The following is a 19318-nucleotide window of genomic DNA, read 5'->3' as shown; positions in this document are numbered from 1 at the left end:
TGGCCATCACTTCTGGGCTGTGCTCTGCCATCAGTGCAGTTCAGGTAAGAGATCTCAAGGCTCCAAATTTCTAGCAGAAATGGTGCTTGGTGCATGGTGTGCAAATGCAGCTGAATTGTCAGACCTCAGTTTGGTGCGTTTGTGCTGGGCCAGGCCTGAGCTGGCTTTACTCACTGCGTGTATCCCTTGTTTGCCTGATGTACTCAGAGTCTGTGTGTTGCACACAATGAGGCATGATTAAGTATCACAGCCTGTGACATGCAAAACAGCTGGGATACAAATAAGCCCCAAAGATATTAAATGGGGTGTTCAGGGTCAACCAGTGATTTTTCTAGACAATGACAAGAAGTTTCAGATACTGGGTTTGTGTGCAAGTAATGAATTGGGAGGTAACTTGCCCTGGACTTTCCATCACCAAAGCCTGTTCAGTAGCCTCCGCACTGGCTGCCATGCCCACTGCTTGAACTAGAGGAATAGTTTCCCCAGATCCACCCTGAATCTTCACATAGTGACTGACTAACAACATTTGTTTCCCTCTTATTTCTTTATTTTAAATAATAATTAGTCTAGCATAGCTGATTATGTGATTGCTGTTGAAGTAGTTTAGCTGGGTTGCACTGCAGTTTTAAAAAATACTTCCTTTCTTCAGACACCTCTTTAACATTCTCTCCAGTGCTCTGTCTCAAGGTTTTATCTAAAAATGGTCTTGACCAATTGACTTTTACTCAATTATTATTGTAAATGCTTCAGTGGATTAAGAGAATGCATCTGATGTGATACATTTTTATTGTAATAATTCAGTTGATATTTCCTCATTCAGATTTCCATGAAAAGTCATACTCAGTCTAAAGTAGGACTGTGGCGGTGTGGCTGGGTGGCTGAAAGATGTGACAAAATGGGAGCCCAATGACATGGGAAGATGAGGTGGCATGGTGGAGAGCTGCCAGAATCAATTGCAGGGCTTAATTCAAGTTTGTTGCTGATTGGGAAGATGTGTTACACAGGACATTAATGAAATTTTCAGGTGGTAATTAATTGGAACCCCACTGAAGAGAGAGAAATTTGAGTTTTCAGTGACCACAAGAAAAACAAGAGGAATATCTACTAAAAACTGTTTCATTCTAGGAAAAAAGAAACTATTTCTGAAGGAAGGTTATCACATGTCACACTGAAGAGAGAGGATAAAGCTTGGAGATAGAAATGCTGTCACTGGGTGTCTCACTGGAGTTTAAGTACTCTATTTCTGTGTCTTACAACCATGAGAAAGCCACTGTAATTCTGGGAGCTGTTCCTGAAAATACTCTTTTCTGAACAAGTAATTAAGTAATACCGCAAGGCAGTACTAATGCTCTACAAGCTCACATAAAATCAGGAGGGGGGGGAATGAAACCTGTCTTTTATAATGGTTGGGTTGTACAGTCTGACATGCTTCGTTCATGTACTGCACATGGAGCTTGTTTTTTGTCTACTGAAGCCTACATGGTGCAATGACTGCTCCTATTTTCCTTTCTTTTTTTACAAATGGAAAAAGCATATAAAATGTTTTATTTCTGTTTTTATTGACCTACTACTTTATTAGAAATGTTTCTACATAACTTGAAAACAATGAGGCCCGTATAGTCACTTTTCAATCTTTATTACTAAAGAGGAACTAGAGAGATACGTCATGCCTGTGTAACACGTAAGTCTGTTGCTGGCTGGTTGCAAACCTGTCTGGAGCAGCATCAGTTATGGTAATTTCTATGCAAGTTGAAAACTTTGTTTTGAGCAGAAACACCTGATGAGGAATTCTCTAGAAATACATAAATAAGTGTTAGAAGTTAGACATAGTTTGTTTCTTGTGCTTTTGGGCAGCTGGTGATATCTCCACATGCTTATAGCCATAATAAGTAACTTGTAAAATTAAAGACATTATCAAACCTGGGGCCAGCTCTATGTGCCAGGAGCAGATGAGTTGTTTCGCTGATGGCACTGAAGGTGTTATTTGCAGCTTCCTTCATTCGCTGCTGGTGATTAAACTTCTAATAACCACAAGAAGATTTTAATTATGTTTGATCTTTCTAGGCTGTTTTGATATCAAATGAACTTTTAAAAAGCCACAATCTTCTTCTGCAGAGCTAAAAATGAATTGAAATTCTGCCATGCAATTTTGAGCTGACACATTGGTAATTATGGAGAAGAAGGTGCATAAAAATAATATTCCAGCTGTACCAGGGCCCAAGGCCATCCTTGCGCAGGGCACTCATGTTAGACCACTGCAACTGCGCAGTGCCTTGCAGAGCCTTGCTTCAGGAATACCCATGGCCAGAAAGGAGAGGGGAATTTGGGGTGAAGGGATGAAGGACAGAAATGTCTTTAGCAGAACTGTGGCTACGATTTGCAGCTACAGGCTATGGGCTAAGTAGTGTGAATTCTCCAGAATTTTTTGCTGAGCTACTACATCAAATACAAATGCTGTAGCTTTTTTCATTGTCATTCTGGTTCTAAAGTGTGTTGATTTCGAGAGTTATTCTGAGATAAATATATCAGACTCAGCACTATCCTGTGCTGTTTCTGTATGTGCACGCCACTTACCTTGTACAAGCATGGACTAAATTTAAGAAATGAAAGAAAGTAACTATGTCAGGATATTTATTAATAGGACATTAGTGACATATTGCAGTATCTTGGGTGAAATTTTTTGTAATGCTAGCTAAATCCACAAACTGTTTGCAAATATGACTGACCTTGAGAAATGTCCCAGCATTAGCTGGGACAAAGTTGTATGTTTTACCAATGAATTCTGCTCTCCTGAGAAAAATGAGACGCAGTAATTTCAGCACGAAGACACAGCACATTTCAGTGTCCTTTTTTAAGACTGCAAGGTGGTTTCTGTTGATATTTCACCCACAAAGTCTGCCCTACACTCAAGCCAATTGTACTGTCGAAAGTCTCTAACATAAATAAGGGATAAAATTTGTATTGCCCACTTTTTTTTAGCTACCAGCATTCTCAGAACTGATGAGTTTCCAGATTTCTTTGTTTAGGCTTTGCTCTGAGATGTGATTAGTTAGTTGTTAGTCATAGCCTGTTGGCTTTTCAGTTTGTTTCTACCTTGTTTTGCAAGCCCTGAAGATGATCTGTTAGCAGTTACTCAGGGAGACAAAATTTTCTGTAGGTCTGATTTTATTTTTTTTAAGAGATAATTCAGTGATTACTGGATGGATGGATGGATATGCAGCTTTCCTTGTTTTAGAGGCTGATAATGTGCCAGAGCTGCACTGTACCAGTGTTAGGCTTTGTTATTCCTCAACTCCTACTAGTTTGAAATATTTGTTACTGTTTTATGTGAGTAAACACCTTCAGATTTGCTTTCCAGGAGCTTTCAACTGAATTCTGTAACCAAGACTCTTGATGAATATTGGGTTCAGGATGCATCAGTTGAAAATGTAGGTCTAGGCTGCTTGCTGCCTAATCATGCCTGAGAAGATGCAAGTGGGATCCAGCAACCCCAGGAAGGCTGGCTGGTACAGTCTCAGTGTGCATGTTTGTGTTGTATCCTTATGCCACCTGCACAAGGGTTTCTGTTAGCATTTGCCATATGCAGTGGCTGCTTCTGTCTTCCTTTTAGTAGGTCTTTTACTATGAAAGTGATGGATCTCGGGCCTGTCTTTATCCTCTGAAAATAGATTAAAAGGTTAGGACATTAAGATGAAATGGTTAAAAGAAAAATGATGTCCAGAGTCCTAAGTATCCCACCTTAATAGGAGTTTTGTACAAAATGCTCCCACAGAATTGAACCTAAAATAGAGCATGATCCATGGGTCTCAGAAAGACAAGGGCCTGTTGGCTGTGTGCTTCTGATGATGGCTGCTCCAGCCCCGTCACCTCAACTTCTGGTACAGCTGGGTCCCCAAGAAGCTGATCTGGTTTTTTACATCTGTTAAAATTTAATCAGCTAAAGGGAATGTTACCTGGCTGAAAGCTGATGCCATAAAGACAAAAGCATAGAAGAGACAACCTGTCTAGTCTAGCAGAATAGTATCATGAGGTTAGACGAAGTTTGTTATTTTACAATTATCACAGAGATAAATGGAAGCTTGGTTTCTGTAAACATGGCAGGCTTTGTTGTTGTCATTTGTGCAGTGAAGAAAGCAAGGTCATGTCTGTGATTTGCTTGTTCAGACTTTCAGCTTGGGCTGCATAAGTGAGATGAGTAGTAACCCAAAAGAGGGCTGCTTTACTGAAAGGCAAGTTGAAGAGAAAGCAAGTAACAACTTTAAAACATGTAAGCACAGTTAGCAGTAAAAAGTGCAGTAGCAATGTTGCTCTATGGGATGTGTTAATCCCAGCATTCCTGGACCTGGAAAAGCCTTTAACTCATAATAAACAAATACAAATACTTTGGAATTCAGCAGTAAGTTCTAATGCTGTAAAAAAGACATGTTATTTCTGCTATAGTGTTTTTTTAAATCACTCATCAGTGATAGAATAAATACAGGCTACAGCACTTAACTAGGCTGTGGGAAAGATATATTAATAGCAGAAAAAATGAAAAGGAAGTATTAATTACAGTGAACAACTGTGGTACATCTGAGGCTGCATATTATCTATCACAAAATAGTGAAGCTGTGGTAGAACATCTAGTTCAAGTCTTTCCACCTCCCAAGGGAATAAATTAGAAAATATTAAAACCAAAATAACTCTTTAAATTCTTTGGAGTCACCATCATTAAACAGAAAGTGAGAGTAAATATTTAATTACATATGCAATCAGGCTGGAAAATATGGGCTGTTACAGCTTTACTGCTGGTCAAGACTGTATTCACTGGAAAGTGATGTGTTTCTGCCTGGCAATCTTTCAAATTCAGCCTTCCAAAAGACCTTTGGGAAGGTTTGGATGAGTGAAGGCATATCAGATGCAATTACAAAAAGAATCAAAAGATCAAAAAGCAAGACTGAGAGCAGTATAGGAGAAAGCTGCAAAGCAAAACTGGGAGAAAGGGAGAAAATACTGAAGAAAAAGTTTAAAAGCTTGAAATTTTTTCAGGCACTGAAGAACAAGAGATCACTGAAAAATTCACCAAGACTTCAAGAAATGATTTATTGACAAAACCAACAGACATTTCTCAGATTTGATGAGTTCTCAGCCTCAGTGCTCACGCTCACCTAGCAAGGTGGAGGTCAGACACCACCTTGATAGAAACCTGCCACAAGGAGGAGAGGAAATGCTGGATGAAATTTTGCTCACTTGAAGTCAACCAAAATGTAATGAGCCTGTGATGCCTCCCAATGTTCCAGGAAGACAGCTGTGGTGAAGTGAAGCTTTATTAACTTTAAGCGGGCCAAGAATTAATTTAGGAAAAAAGTAAGATTTGTCTTTGACTGTGTGTATGCTTACCCTCTGCACCCTAATTCAGTATTTTGCATGTTTTTACATTTGTGGGCAAAGCTGATTGTGAGACTGAAGGCAAAGCCTGGCTGTAACAAACCTCTCAGTTATTTTATTTATATTGCTCATCATCCCCTGTGATGCCCTATAGCTCAGCTCGGTGTTCCTTCCTTCAGCTCCTGTGGAACCTGTTGAATTCCAGTTCCATTGCTGTCTGAACCTGGACACGGTGCAACTGAGTCACAGGAAGCACTGGCAATATGGACTTGAGGTAGCATTAGACTTCATCCTCTAGATTAAACCCAAGATAAAGCTAGTGTCAGGTATTTGGATGCTTATTAGTGAAGAAGGAAAGATTTGGTATGGGTGCATGTGAAATACAGAGTATTTATCCATAAGTAGAATTTATCTAAAATTGTTTCAAGTTTGCTGCTTGTAATGGTTTGCTTGCTCATGGAGTTTGTGTTCTAGAGCTAGACCCCTTCCATTTCCAGCTTCTAAGCTGTGTTGAGCACCTTGCAGGGTCAGGGCATATAAGCTCTTTGTGGAAAACAGCTTTTCTCAGCAATAGTTAGTCCTCTATTCTTGTAGGCCATGAATCTCTGTAACTTCATTTAGTTATCCAGTAGAGGGATATGTTGCTCGCCACCAGAGCAGTGAGTGCCTTCTCAGGTTTACCACAGTATATTTTATATATGACATTCCTTTAAAAATGTTACTACTGTTGGATTTGGTATACTGGTGGACACAATTTCTAATGTATATGCTGCCACTGATCTCATTTGCTGCTGTCTGGACCAGTCATTTTTATGTGTGAATGCTTATGTTAATCCATTCCTTGTTCATATATTAAGTATCAAGTTAATAAACAAAGTTGTTGAATGCTCCAATTTAAATGCTAGGCACAGCTTTTTTTTTTCTGTGACAGGAAGGTATTAAAAATAATTGTAATAAATATTTATAATAAAGAAACAACATAGAAATTGCTTTTGAATGGCTCTACAACAACCAGAACATGAGTCCTGGTGTTGTAGATTTAGAGTGCATCAGTTCTCTAAGAAGCATGGATTTACTAGCAGAAAGGTTTGTGTATTTGCCAAGGTAAAAAGAAATGAAATTATTTGGAATACTTTTCATTTTATTAATTTTTTCCTGCTGCTGCAAAAATGAATCAGGTCGTACCTTGATAATATCTATCCCATGAAACTGACTCGTGAGATGAGTGGCAAGGCCCCTCTCAACTTGGCTCTTACTTCAAATGGAGAATTCCAGCATAAGTCAGGCTTAGCCCTGGCACAAGCCCTTCCTTGGTATCAGCTCAGTGCTGGAAAAAGTGACTCTGGGATCTGTTCATTGTTCAGACCCTGGCTAGCCAGATTAAACCTCAACTTGAGCTTGAAGACAGCTCCTTCTGGCGTTTTGGACTGGGAGCTGCCTTCCCGCATGGATGTTGGTCAGCACTGGGAACACACAGCCACGTGAGCTGAGCTGTGCTCACTGTCTGCAGCTGTGAGCAGTTGTGCCGAGCTCTGCTTCAGAGGGGGTCCGTGGAGCTGGATGTATACCTGTGTTTCTCGATATCCAGTTTCTAGAACAATGGTTCTACATGTGTTTCGGTGCATATTAAGTATGTGACAAAGCAGAATCTAAATTTCAATTTGGAATCTGAGTCTTCAGGTAAATGGCAACAAGGAGAAAAACAATCAGGAGGCTCAGGAAATAACTTTGTTCCCCAGTAAATATACTGTAACATATATTTAGAGTGAATTTTAAATATTTGGGCCTAAAAAAATAGAGAATATGCTCAATTTTTGTGTAACACTTTTTCAAATTTCAGGAATTTATGAAATTGTCATTGTGACTTCCGTCAGAATTTAGCCTGGTAGAGTACGGCTGATCCTGGTGCAATAGGGATTTCTTTTCTTTTTACTCCTATTTTTTTTTTTTTTTCATCTCTTCCCAAGTCATTGGCAACAATTCCTAGTTATTGGAGGACACTGTTTTGTTTAGATTGCCAGGCCCATATTAGAAGGCTGAGGAAGGTCAGTGCACTCCAGTAGATGACTTATTGTAAGAGGTCAGCTAAGTCTTAGATTTAAAATATCTACAGCAGAGAGAAATAACTTTATTTGTGTGTTTTCACTTCTGTATCTTGCAGAAGTGAAGCCAGTAACTCCACAAAGATCAGAAGCAGTGAATCTTCATTCACATTTTTTCTCTCTGGTGTTGTTCAGTGCATTTGGAGGGTTTTTATTTTTTCATGTGAAAGGTCAGGGCATTATTCTTTCTAATTTAGACTCGTTAAAGAGAAAATAGTATGTATTTTAGGTTTTGAAATGGTACCATAGTCTGAATGTCATAGGGGAAAATGGCTTCATGCCATTCAGTGTTTGTCAAGTTAGGGTTTGTAGCTTTAGCTGAAACCTGCCATCTGCCTGTCTCTCAATGCCTCCGTTCATACACAGACTTGCTCGCAATTTGTGGCTGTGTTGTGGGTTGCTGCATCCAGGGGCTTCTGTGAATTGGAGAGGGTAAAGGCACTGGTAGGTGCTTCTCTACCCTGGAGCCCTGCAGAGCCCTCTGCCCACTTCTGAGTCAACCTGTATCCTCTAATTTCCTCAGGGCTGCTGTATTCCAGGGTTTTTCCCAGTGGATTAATGAAATCTTGTTAACAATCTTCATGAGAGAGAATTGCAGAAGATTTGTTTAATATGAATTGTCTATTAATTTTTTTGCTGTTGTTGCTTTGGCAAGAATGAAATCTAAACCAAGGAATAAGTCTGCTGCAGAAGCCAACTGGAGGGAATCTGATAAAAACCAAGAGCCGACTGGAATTTACTGATCTGCATGTAACTTCTCAGAAGTTATTAGCTCCATGCAGAAACTTCCAGTCTGTAATTGCCTAGGTGGTTAATGTGGGCTCCATAGTATGGCAGTGGTTTGTGTAGCTTTTCTTTCACTGAGAGGCACTCTGCCCCTCTTCAAAGATGAAAAAATTCCCACTCAGTGCAGGTTAGCAGCAGGGTTTTACCAAGGAGGGATCCATGGAATGTTAATCAAGCACCCATTTTCCAGTACACAAGTAAAACACTGACTCCCCTGCAAGAAATCCAAACAGGTCAGACAGCAGCTAGGAACCCTGTGATTGATGTAGCAGATATCTGGTTTGCCCAAAGAAGATAAATGCCCTGTCTTGGTGTCCATGCAGTCTGTGGGTCAAAATGAGTCTCCTGTAACAAGTAACAGAACTTGTATACTACTTACACTAATCTAAGTATGCCTCAACTTCTCGGACTCCTGAAAATACATTCTGGATGCCAATAGAGGAGAGGGGCACAGCAAAAAATCAATAAATTTTCTGCATATGTGAAAAGTGCTCGATAGACAAGAGACAAATTTTGTTCCTTTTATCCGTATATATCTGTCTGGGGACTGTGCACAAATTGTGGGAACATTTGGCTGACCTCTGTGTGTATGTGAAATTGGCTGGGCTCCCTGAAGCTTGTGGTGAGCTGCTCCTGCCTGCAGCTGAGGGTTTGGCCCTGGTAGCACAGCAGGGAGGCAGCTTCCCTGTCAGTACTTCTGTGCCTGAGAGATAAGCATGGCTTGTTCAACTCACAGAATCATATTCTGTGGAAGGTTTGGATTGGAAGGGACCTTAGAGACCATCTTGCTCCTACCCCCTGTCAGGGGCTGGGACACCTTTCACTAGACAGGTTGCTCCAAGCCCCGTCCAACCTGGTCTGGAACTCGCACTGTAAAGGTGATGTATTACAAATTGTTGAAGCTCAGTCTTGAAGCATTTACCCTCAAATGAGTAAATGAAAAGTAGTGCAGACATTCTGATCTGAATATATGCAGTTGAGTTTGCTTTAGTTGGGGTTATTTCACACATTAGTGCATTGCCAGAAGTGGAAGTAGTGCGGCAGTGTGTCTCAGAGCTTTCTCCACCCTTCCATTGGTACATGGAATGTACTTGAAATGGAGTATTTTTAATTAGTTATTAACTCCAGAGGATTGGTGTATTGAACAGAATTTGAAAATATCTGCCACCAATAATGTGATTTGGGGAGCACTTCAGCAGCAAGATAAGAGTTGCTATATAATTGTAACAGTAGTAATTCAGTCCACCAGCTAGCAGGACAGGAATAGCATATATTCCTTTTATTGGAAGCATTCTTCATCTGCTGTAATCTTAATGTGAATTCTCTCACAAAAATGAAGTTAAGATGGAGTTACAGATGGAAATACTCACTTGTATTGCTGAGAGACTCGTGTTACAGAGACACTGCAGTTATTCTCCAAAAGAGGTGATTCTCTGCAATATGCAGAAATCTCTAGATTTGTCAAGATTTTTGAGTGCTTTAACAGTATATTTTTCACATCATATCTTTGAAGCTCTACATAGTTCTGCCATGTAGGAATGTAGCTGAATCTAGATAAAAACTGGCTTAAGAAACAGATTCTTCCCCCTCCCAAAAAAAAAATTTTCCTTTAGTCATTTAGTCAGAGTAAGGTTGAATTTGGCTCCCATTAAGATTTCAAGATTTCAGAAGTCCTGAAAACATTTAGTGGAAATGTGGTTTTAACAGTTTGGGAAATACCTAAAATTATTTCTTTTTGTGAAACTCAGTGTAGAACAAATCTTATTTTGTCCCCTGGGCCTCATGGGAAGGAAGTTTCAGTTTTATAGATCACACTATTATACTACTTTCTCAGTTGTTCCCAATCCCACTTAATTTACATTACTTGTGTATATATGCTATAGTGGTGACCTTTATGCTACAATTTAGTCTTTGTTTTAATTTGGTGAATGACTTTAGTGTACTGACTGCTGGCAGAAGTGTTACAGACCTTGTGGTTTCCACGGGGATGATGGAATTTCCCATGATTGTTTGCATAGATACTAATAAACAACTGCCCTTCCTAAGCTTGCTTTTGTGTGGAATTGCTGTAGCTATAGTGAGGTATCAGGTACAATCTGGTTTTGGTTGGCTATTTAGGGCAGGTGCCACATCTGAACTTCAAAGCCTATTTATGTCCACTCTGCAGCAAAGTCTGCTCCATCCTGCACAGATGTAGTGTAGTTCAATGCACAGTAACAACAAAGCGAAATACTCCCAGGCAATTTGCTAGACTGATGGTAGTGTGCTGAGATGCTGTCATAAGTTGCAAATGCAAGATGTGGCCAGGGTGTGTATTATATTGCCATCTGTTACAAATGGGCAGGAGTTGTCTGCTGTTAATGGGCCAGCGGTTAAACCAGGTTGGGCAGTTTTCTGTATCTCCTCCACAGCCAGTCCTCCCTCCAGGAGATCTCTGCTGTCCATGGCCACTGAATGTCCCTGCAGGGCTGATCCAATCCCAGCATCCCATGGGGAGATGCTCCGCCCAGGGGAGGAGCCAAGCATTCCTACCTGGATCCAATCTGAGCCTGGCACAGCACAGCAGCCTTTGCCCCCTGCATTGCCAGAGGAGCAGCTTTCTGCTGCCCTGCATGGCCAGAGGGAGCCCAGGCCCATCTGCAGCAGCCCTGGAGCTGCAGAGGAAAACTCCCCCCTTGTGCAGGATCCCTGCTGCAGCAGAGCCACAGCTGGCACTGCAGGAGGGCTGAGCCCCCATGGGATGGGGCTGGGACACCACCCTGACACACAAAGTGTGAGGTTCTATTCTGACTCTGTCAGTGTTGTTTTGTATTACTGCTGTTTTTTAATTATTATTATTTCTATTTTTTCCTACTAAAGAACTGTTATTCATACTCCCATATTTTTGCCTGAGAGCCCCTTAATTTCAACATTAAAATAATTTGGAGGCAGGGGGCTTACATTTTCCATTTCAAGAGATGCTCCTGCCTTCCTTAGCAGACACCTGTCTTTACAAACCAAGACAGGTGCACCTTTGTGTCAGAACCAAACTATGAATTTACTGCAGGCAGGTTTACAGACAGAGCTTCAGTACATCCCTGATGTACTGAGTGAGGCAGTACCCTGCCCTATAAACCCCACCCTGGCAGTGGCTGCCAATCCTGGCACACTGGATGCAATGCCCCACACCCAACCCCTGGAGCCCCTAACACAGTTCCTGAGAGGCCAAATGACCCGAAGCCCCACCTGGAGGAAGGGCCAGGGGGTATTTTAAGGTCACAGGGCGTGAAGCAGTCATATGTCTTGACCCTACCTTCTCTTGGAATTTCTGTTGGAAACATCACTGGAACCCAGGAGCTGGTAGCTATATATGTCTTTTTCTGTACCTCTTCTGTCTTTCTTTCTCCTAATTTCCTCTTCTTGGAATTTTTAATTTAATTCTTAATTTAGAATTTAGAATTTAGACTCAAATGGACTCAAAGTTTGCTAAGTTGAATTGGCCCAGTTAATTCTTTGAGAAGTGTTTTGTATTGATTGAATGTTGCACTAAGCCTTTTACCAAAGTTCCTCAATTTTCTGAAGGTGCCAGTAAAGTTCTTTTTGTTGTTTTGATCTCTGGAGAATATCTTGTCAGCACTTCTGCTGTGTGTCTAAGTCAGCGTATATAAACAACCATAAACCCTTTTAAAAACCTCATCAGTGGAGTTGTTTGAGGCCTTACACCTTGGCAACACTTGACTTCTGCTAGTGACAGTTTGCCTAGATTAAATATTCCGGTTTTGACATCTTGGAGACATTGGCTGTAGCCTCTGGTCTCCCTCCAGCCTTTGCTGACTGCACAAGTCCCAAGAACAGTGATTTTCCACATGTACGCTGCAATCTATGTAATATTTTGTTCTGTAAATGCAAATAAAATATTATTAAAATAAATAAAAATATTTGAATTTTAAAAAAGTTTAAGGATCTCACACAGCTGTTCAGTGCCTGGTGCAGATCAACATAGTCTAAGGGACCCCCACTGGGAACTGGATGAGTGGAGAAGCAAGGGCAGTAGGACCTCAGCTGTGGCCAGCCTGGGGGAAGGAGTAGGGGCTGGATGGAAGGCAGGAAAAGTTGCACAAACTAGGACAGGGTCCTCCCACTATGACAAAGGCCCCTGTGTGCCTCCAGTCTTGGGCAATTCCCTGCAAACTGATGTGTTTCATTTCAGGACTTGGGTATTTAAACAGTACCTTCCCCCAGGAATTTCTCACAAAAAGTTCAATTGATGTGTTTTGAGTTATGAAACAATAAAAAATTATATTATTTTTGCAATGCCTTCTGCAACTAGAAACTAAGGGGAAGCTCTTTGCTTGTATACACTAAGGATGCAAATATACCTGTGCATTCAAAACCAGATGCTGGCAGCAGGTGAACAGCAGGTGAGGCAGGGTTGTACTCCAGGAACACCAGCATTTGGGGAGCTGGGATCTGCATCTGAGGGAATCTACTGCAAAGTTAGAGGAAAGCTAAGAAAACTTGTTGAGATGAGGTGGTTTGTTCTGTGCTGAATTTCCTCAGAAAAATACTGTGTTTGCGCAGATGCTGTCCTAACCTCAGTCACCACGTGCAAGTAGCAAATTAATTTGGGTTTTGAGACCTGCCTCAGTGTATTTAACACCTTCTGTGCCTAAGCACTTGCTACTTCACTTTCTGAGAAAACAACCCGATGTCTAGCTGATTTTTTGAAATATGACAGAACTGAAAAAAATGCTGGGAATTGCTCTGCCTCCTCCTAGTAACTCAATGTTTGTAGAGTTTTGTTTCAACAGCTTTTTGTTTAAATATCCTTGAAAAGGATGTGCACATTTATACTTGGCAGAAAAAAAGGTTAATTGTCTTGCATGTCTTTCTGGTGTTTGAGAAAAGATATGAAGAATAAGGATTGCGGTGAAATTTTCTGTTTCCCCCCTTTGCACTTAGTCATTTTTCTCTGACTTTTCTGCTAGAGAAGGCTGTTGGAGATTGCTGCTTTCTACCTTTCTGTCAGACTTTTAATTAGCAGGAGCACACAGCCCGTGCAGCTGGGGCTTTGATGCCTTCCTCACTATTGCTTCCCACTCAGAAGATTTCTATTCATTCCGAGTTGGTATCCAGCCCAAAGCCCCAGCTTCCCCTGAGACCCTCAGCGTGTCTACAGGACTCCAGTTTAGTATTCACTGGAAGAGCTGCACTCCTATGCTAGACCTACAGGCTGCTGGTTGAAGCCATAAGGGAACAGGAGGAAGAATTAGCCTGTGTGTTTATGTGGCTGTGCTCCAGTAAATATTTTGATGCATCTGCTGCCAGCTCTGGTCTGAGGGAATCTACCTAGCATTTAAATTTTGATGGGGAGCTGTTTTGAATAATAACAGTGCAGCTGGCTCTGAGTCAGTGCATGTGTGTTGACTTAAAAAAAACCCTCAGAGCTTAACGCTTGCTGAATGCCGAGCTGCAGTGCTTTGCTTTTTCCCTCCTCCTTCCTTCTTTTCTTTCTTGTCTGGTCTTTCTTTGTTTTGTTTTGTTCTTGGGGGCATTTCACATAGATTTTGTTCACTGTCAGAGGAGGGGTGGGGTAATAGGAATAAAAAAAAATCCTAGGCAAAATAAATTCTCAAAAACTCACGAGTAGCTTTTGCAATGGGTGCTGTCATGGGTACATTCTCTTCTCTACAAACGAAACAAAGAAGACCATCAAAAGGTAAGACCTCCTGCTATGCTTTTCCTGTCCCTTTGGTTTATTTGCTGTGGGAGATATTTGCATGGGGAAGGGAGGAGAAAATGAACATGTGCCACTTGCAAGTAACCTGGCAATGTTTTTGTGAGAGATAATTTGCAGAGGAGAGTGGGATGCTAGGTGGTGGAGAAAACGTGGGCATGAGGAAATTGCTGTGGAGGGGCTTGGGGGTTGAAAAGAATCTGAAATACTGTAATCCTTAATGCAGGCATATATGAGGAGGGGAAACTCAGCGGCATCATATGCAGAGCACTTGCAGAAGAGACCTGTTTATTTCCAAATCCCATGTTGTATAAACCCTTTGAAGAAGGAATAAAATGTAGATACACAGCAAATTCTTCCCAATACCTTCGGGTTTCTGTCTCAGGAAGTATTGTTAGTGTTGCATATTCAGTAATCCAGCACCAAGCATGCAATACTAATGATGTGTGTTTTATAAAGATTAGCAAGAGGGGAAAAAATTAGCATGTTTTTGTAAAAGAGAGAAGCAGGAGCTCATAAAAATGAGAAATTAAACAGCAGTTCCAGGGATTTTAATCCTTAAATCCATAAATATTGCCTATAAATGCTGATTTTTCAGGAGGTCTAGTTTGTATAGTATTTGCTTGAGCTTTGCTCTATTTTCTTCAGGGTTAATTTGAAGATTCCAGGGTGTTGCTGAGCAGAAAGTTGAAAGCACTGTCAGTGGCACATCCATACTTACAGAATGAGTATTTTTTAGAAAACAAAAGGAAAAACTCTATACCTTTAGCAATATTTGTGCTATTTAGAAATATTCCCTGCCTGAACCTCTGCATTTTAGAGTCTTTTTCTAGGGAGGTCTCTATTTCCACTGGATCTGTTGCTCAGTTCATATATATGCTTTTGAACTGCAGGTTGGTATGGATTTTCTTGCAATTTAAGTTGGAAACTGTCTTAGGAAATATCAAACACCAATTAATGATGCAAAAGGGAAGTGGACAAGAGCTGTGAGATTTGTTTGTGGCAAGTTTGTGAGCAAAAGTCTGTGTTCCTGATACCTGTAGAGCAACATTTTACGTTGGAGTGTGTGCACATATTTTACAGTTCAGCTTTCTGTGTTACTGTAATGCCCTCATAATTGTGTGATTGTTTGGGACATGTATGATATTACTTAAAATGTAAGACAAGCTGTGTAACTGTCTAAGTACTGAGTTGCACCTGAAGCTGGGAAACTTATGCTTAGGCACTGCAGTACACAAGAACTGAACAGGATGTGCTGGGCATGGTGGTTGCTGTGACACCAAGGGGTGTCTTGTCCACTTGCCAGGAACCTGGGAGCTGATTTCCACTAAATGTAGATAATTTGTGGCTGAACATATCCATTCTCTGTGACTTTGTTGTCTTGTGATTGGCTCTGTGCTCTAGTGGATGGAACCCACTGCTTTTTGTTGGAGGTCACCTGCAGTAAAATCCAGGATATGGTTACACATTTTAACCTTTACAATGGAATTTACTCTTGCTGATGCCTGCTGACAGTGGTTGTTCAGCTATATTTATCAAAACCTGTGTTCCCAGAGTTATATCCTCTTGGCTCTGATGTGTTATCTGTGTGGTTTGCTGTTGTGTTTTACAATGACTGTTAGCACTTCACCTTGTGAGCAGTGAAACACTAATGCTGGGTTTGAATACAATCTGAAATTGTTCTTTGGCTGTCCGTTAAATAGTAAATCACCCCTACATGATGGACTTGACTCCTTGGTGCTGCCCATGTGTTCCCTTGGCATCTCCTCCAACCCTCAACCATCCTGGTGGCCTCTTCCAGAGCATGCTCTATCATATTCAAGTCTGTTTTGGTCTGGGGAGTCCAAAACTGGTCCCAGCACTCTGGCTGGGCTTGCTGAAGTGTTGAGCAGAGAGAATGGATCATTTGTCCCAGTGTTTGCTGTGCAGCTGTTGATGCAGCTTGATGTGGGGGCTTCTCTGCCAGAGGGCAGCTGGCTAGTCGTGCCTGGGTGCCACTGTTCCATTGGCTATTGCTAAGTTTATCTTTGATTGAGTAAAGTGTTTATAAAATCTAATCTAAGTGTTAATAAAGTCAAATTTTATTATTAGATTATCACATTATTATTTATTAATTATTATATTTATCTATGTGTTTATCTAAATATTTCAGGACTTCGTGTAGTAGATAAGGGCCTGGAGAAATAGTTGTAACAGGGCTAGATCCACAGCTCTACAAATGCTCTCTTGTGCTGGCAAGTATGTGCTCCTCCAAGTAGAGCAGTTCACACCAGTGTCTGAAGCTCTGATTCTCTGATGTAAGGAAGTAAAAGCAGAAAACAGGCATTGTTTCAAGAAAATAAACAGGTGATGTCTAAAGTGAGGCAGTTCTGAAGATCAGTTCATACCAGGAAGCCCCTGGTGGGTCAGGGCAGAGTGGGTGCAAGTGGTCCATGCCGAACCCTTCCAGCTTCAGCACGTGACACAGCTCTGCCTGTACTGCTCGCCCTCATGTCCTGCTTGTGTCTAGGTCTGGGGTGTTGGTAGTGGGACTGGGGGCTGGTTTGGTTATTCCAGCTGTGAGCAGAAAGGCTGGAAAGGACATACTAGCATTGTTCAAGAATACAAGATTAAATTTCTTGTTATGATGAAAATGGGGAGCCTGAATCAATAAAGGCAGGAGTGACACAGAAATTGTCAAGTGGAGAGCAGTGGTCCATCAAGCATGAGACCTTGTCTCTGGGAGAGGACAGCACTGTGCGGTGGTACAGGAGGACATAATTTGCTTGGCTCAAATGTAAAAGCTTAATCCAATATAATGGGGCATTTTGTGTTGGTAGATTGGGACTCACATGCCCTATCCTGCAAGATAAAGATTTTTGCTTCTTCAACTTGAAATCCTATCAGTAAAGCTGCAGAAGCTTTCCCTGTTCACTGAAGTGTCCCCAGACAGTCTGTGAGATTGTGCTGTTCACTTTAGGAGTGGCTCAGGACAGTTCCACCGATTATTTGTACATTTCATTAAGAATTGTTTCCTGTTGGGATTCTTGTCTGCCTTTTCCAGCATTGAGCTGACCTACTAAAAGATAATACCTCTTTCTAACATGTTCACTTCACTTGTACGTCAGATCAGCATTCCTGGGATGCTGATGGAGCCTGGCTGAGGTCCTGGGGACAAGCTGACAGTGAGCCAGTGTCTTGGTTTGGAGAGACAGGAATCTGCTAAAGAAGGCAGGAGCCTCCCCTGAAATGGAGAATGTAAACCCTCCCCCCCCACCCCATTCCAAATTGCTGTAAATTTTAAATTAGGAGGCTCTCAGGCAAAAAATATGGGAGCAGGAAATAAAAGTTCTTTAATAGAGAAGAAAATAAAAAGGATAAAATAAACAATGCAGTACACTGGAATAACACTGACAGAGTCAGAACACAACCTGACACCCTGTGGGTCAGGGTGTTGGTGGCAGTCCCATTGGAATTGTGGCTCAGCCCTCTTGCAGTGTCAGGGGTGGTTCTGTTGGAGCGAGGGGGATCTGTAGAGAAGGATGTATTCTTCCTCTGAAGATCCAGTGGAAGGAGAGGCAGCTGCTGTTCCTCTGGGGAATCCCATGGAGAAGCTGTGCTGGTGTCTCAAAAACCTCTGGATTATATCTGGGTAGGAATGCTTGGCTCCTCCCTCTGGGCTCACATCTCCCAGTGGGTTGCTGTAGTTCTTATCAGTCATGCAGTGACATTCAATAGCTGTTATCAGCAGATGTCCCCTCCCAAGGGAGGAGTGATTGTGGTCACTCAAAGAGAGAGATAAAAGGCAAACTGCCCACTTGGCAAAAGACAACTGCCATACAGATGGCAATAGAATACGTCTTGCCTTGCAGTCTGGAACATCCAGCAGCAAGGGTGGCTGGTGGTCTGCTGGGCTGTGCTTGGCAGAGCTTCTCTAGCAGACTGAGGGAGGTGATGCTCTTCCACTGGTGAGACATTTGCAGTGCTGTGTCTGGCGCTGGACTCCCCATGACAGAAGAGATGAGAACCTACTAAGCTGAGTCTACTGAGGGACCATGACAAATATGATGCAATTGGAGCATTTGACGTACAGGGGAGAGATTGAGAGAGCTGGGATTGTCCATCCTGCAGCAGAGGAGACTCAGGGAAGTCTTAATCAGGGTGTATGAATACCTGAGAGAGCGGGGAGTAGAGGTGATGGAGCCAGATTCTTCTCCTTGGTGCCCAGAGGCTGGCCAAGGGCCAAGGGGCACAAACTGAAATAAATTCCACTTAAGCATTACAGGGGGGGAAATAAAATTACTATGATGGTGACTGAACACTGGAAGAGACCCTACAGGGAGACTGTGGAGTCCCCAAGCTTGAAGGTACTCAAAGTCCAAGTGAACACAGTCCTGAGCTGTAGTTAACCCTGCCTTAAAGAGGGAACTGGAGGCCCTATCCAACCTTATCCACCCTCTGGTTCTGGGATTACTGTCTCTTTAAAAACCCTAAAGATACAAGAACTTGAGGTGTTGGGATCAGGAAGTAAATTCAAAGCTCATTGTGACCCAAATGCCAACAAAGCTGACTATTTGGTCCTCTCTTTAGTACATTGGTAGTTAGTGCTTAGACAAATGGGTGAGATGGACTTCAGACTATCTAGCTGCTTGTATGTTCTCCTGCAAACATAAGCAATAAATCAATAAATGAGCAGAAAAAAACCCCATCAAAACCACAGCACTAAAAAGCAGAGGGCCAGCAGAATAGATAATGCACACACAAATGCATCTCTGATTTCAATTACATGCAGAAATAGGATTTTTTTATGTTTTTCCAGCCTGCATCCAATCATGACCAAATTTGTGGCTACATTCAGCCATTTCCGTATTTGCCATGGAAACGTTTGAATTAGCAGATTGCTAAAGCAGGGGGAATTTCTAGTTTTGACTGCTTTCTGCACCTCTGAGTTCTTTTGTTTGTTCTGTAAATATGCACTCACCCCTACCTCCCCCAGTGAAAGTGAAATATAACTTGAATATTTCTCAATACCTGAATCTTGTTTGGATTAGACCTACAGGCTTTGATCCTAACAGCAGCAGCAAGCAGCACCATTTTCAGCTAGTAATCTGGCTCTTAAATGTGAGCAACCATGTTTTGATCAAAACCACCCAAACCTAAACTAGCAAGAGGAGTCTGGCACAGTTGTTTAATTTTGCTAGAGCAAGCATCAGAAATTCACTTTGCTTAAAATGTCAGTTGTGTGTTTTTTATAGTAAGTAATTTTTAAGCTTTATTTTGAAATGGCTTATTGTCCAAAATTATCAGATTTTGTGCCTGACCAGCTGTATTTTCAAGTGGTTTACTTACCAGGTAACCAATTCTGCTT

At 41.6% G+C, this 19318-nt stretch overlaps 1 protein-coding gene across 6 annotated transcripts in view; it reads left to right on the top strand.

The window, feature by feature from the left end:
• KCNIP1 (potassium voltage-gated channel interacting protein 1) overlaps nucleotides 1-19318 on the top strand; it is a 280128-nt gene that overhangs the window by 98232 nt on the left and 162578 nt on the right. The window contains exon 1 of one of the 6 annotated variants that reach the window (XM_064725289.1): nucleotides 13342-13953. The exons of 4 other annotated variants lie outside the window; for them this stretch is intronic. In XM_064725289.1, coding sequence (XP_064581359.1) covers nucleotides 13893-13953 — 61 coding nt within the window. In that variant the 5' untranslated portion in view covers nucleotides 13342-13892. Of the gene's footprint in view, nucleotides 1-13341; nucleotides 13954-19318 lie in introns of those variants that run through there. One more of the 6 variants, XM_064725290.1, reaches the window with a different exon arrangement.

This window comes from Zonotrichia leucophrys, chromosome 13 (assembly GCF_028769735.1).
Source record: "Zonotrichia leucophrys gambelii isolate GWCS_2022_RI chromosome 13, RI_Zleu_2.0, whole genome shotgun sequence".
NCBI lineage: Eukaryota > Metazoa > Chordata > Aves > Passeriformes > Passerellidae > Zonotrichia > Zonotrichia leucophrys.
The sequence above is the reverse complement of the archived record's forward strand: the minus strand, read 5'-3'. Positions and strand labels throughout refer to the sequence as shown.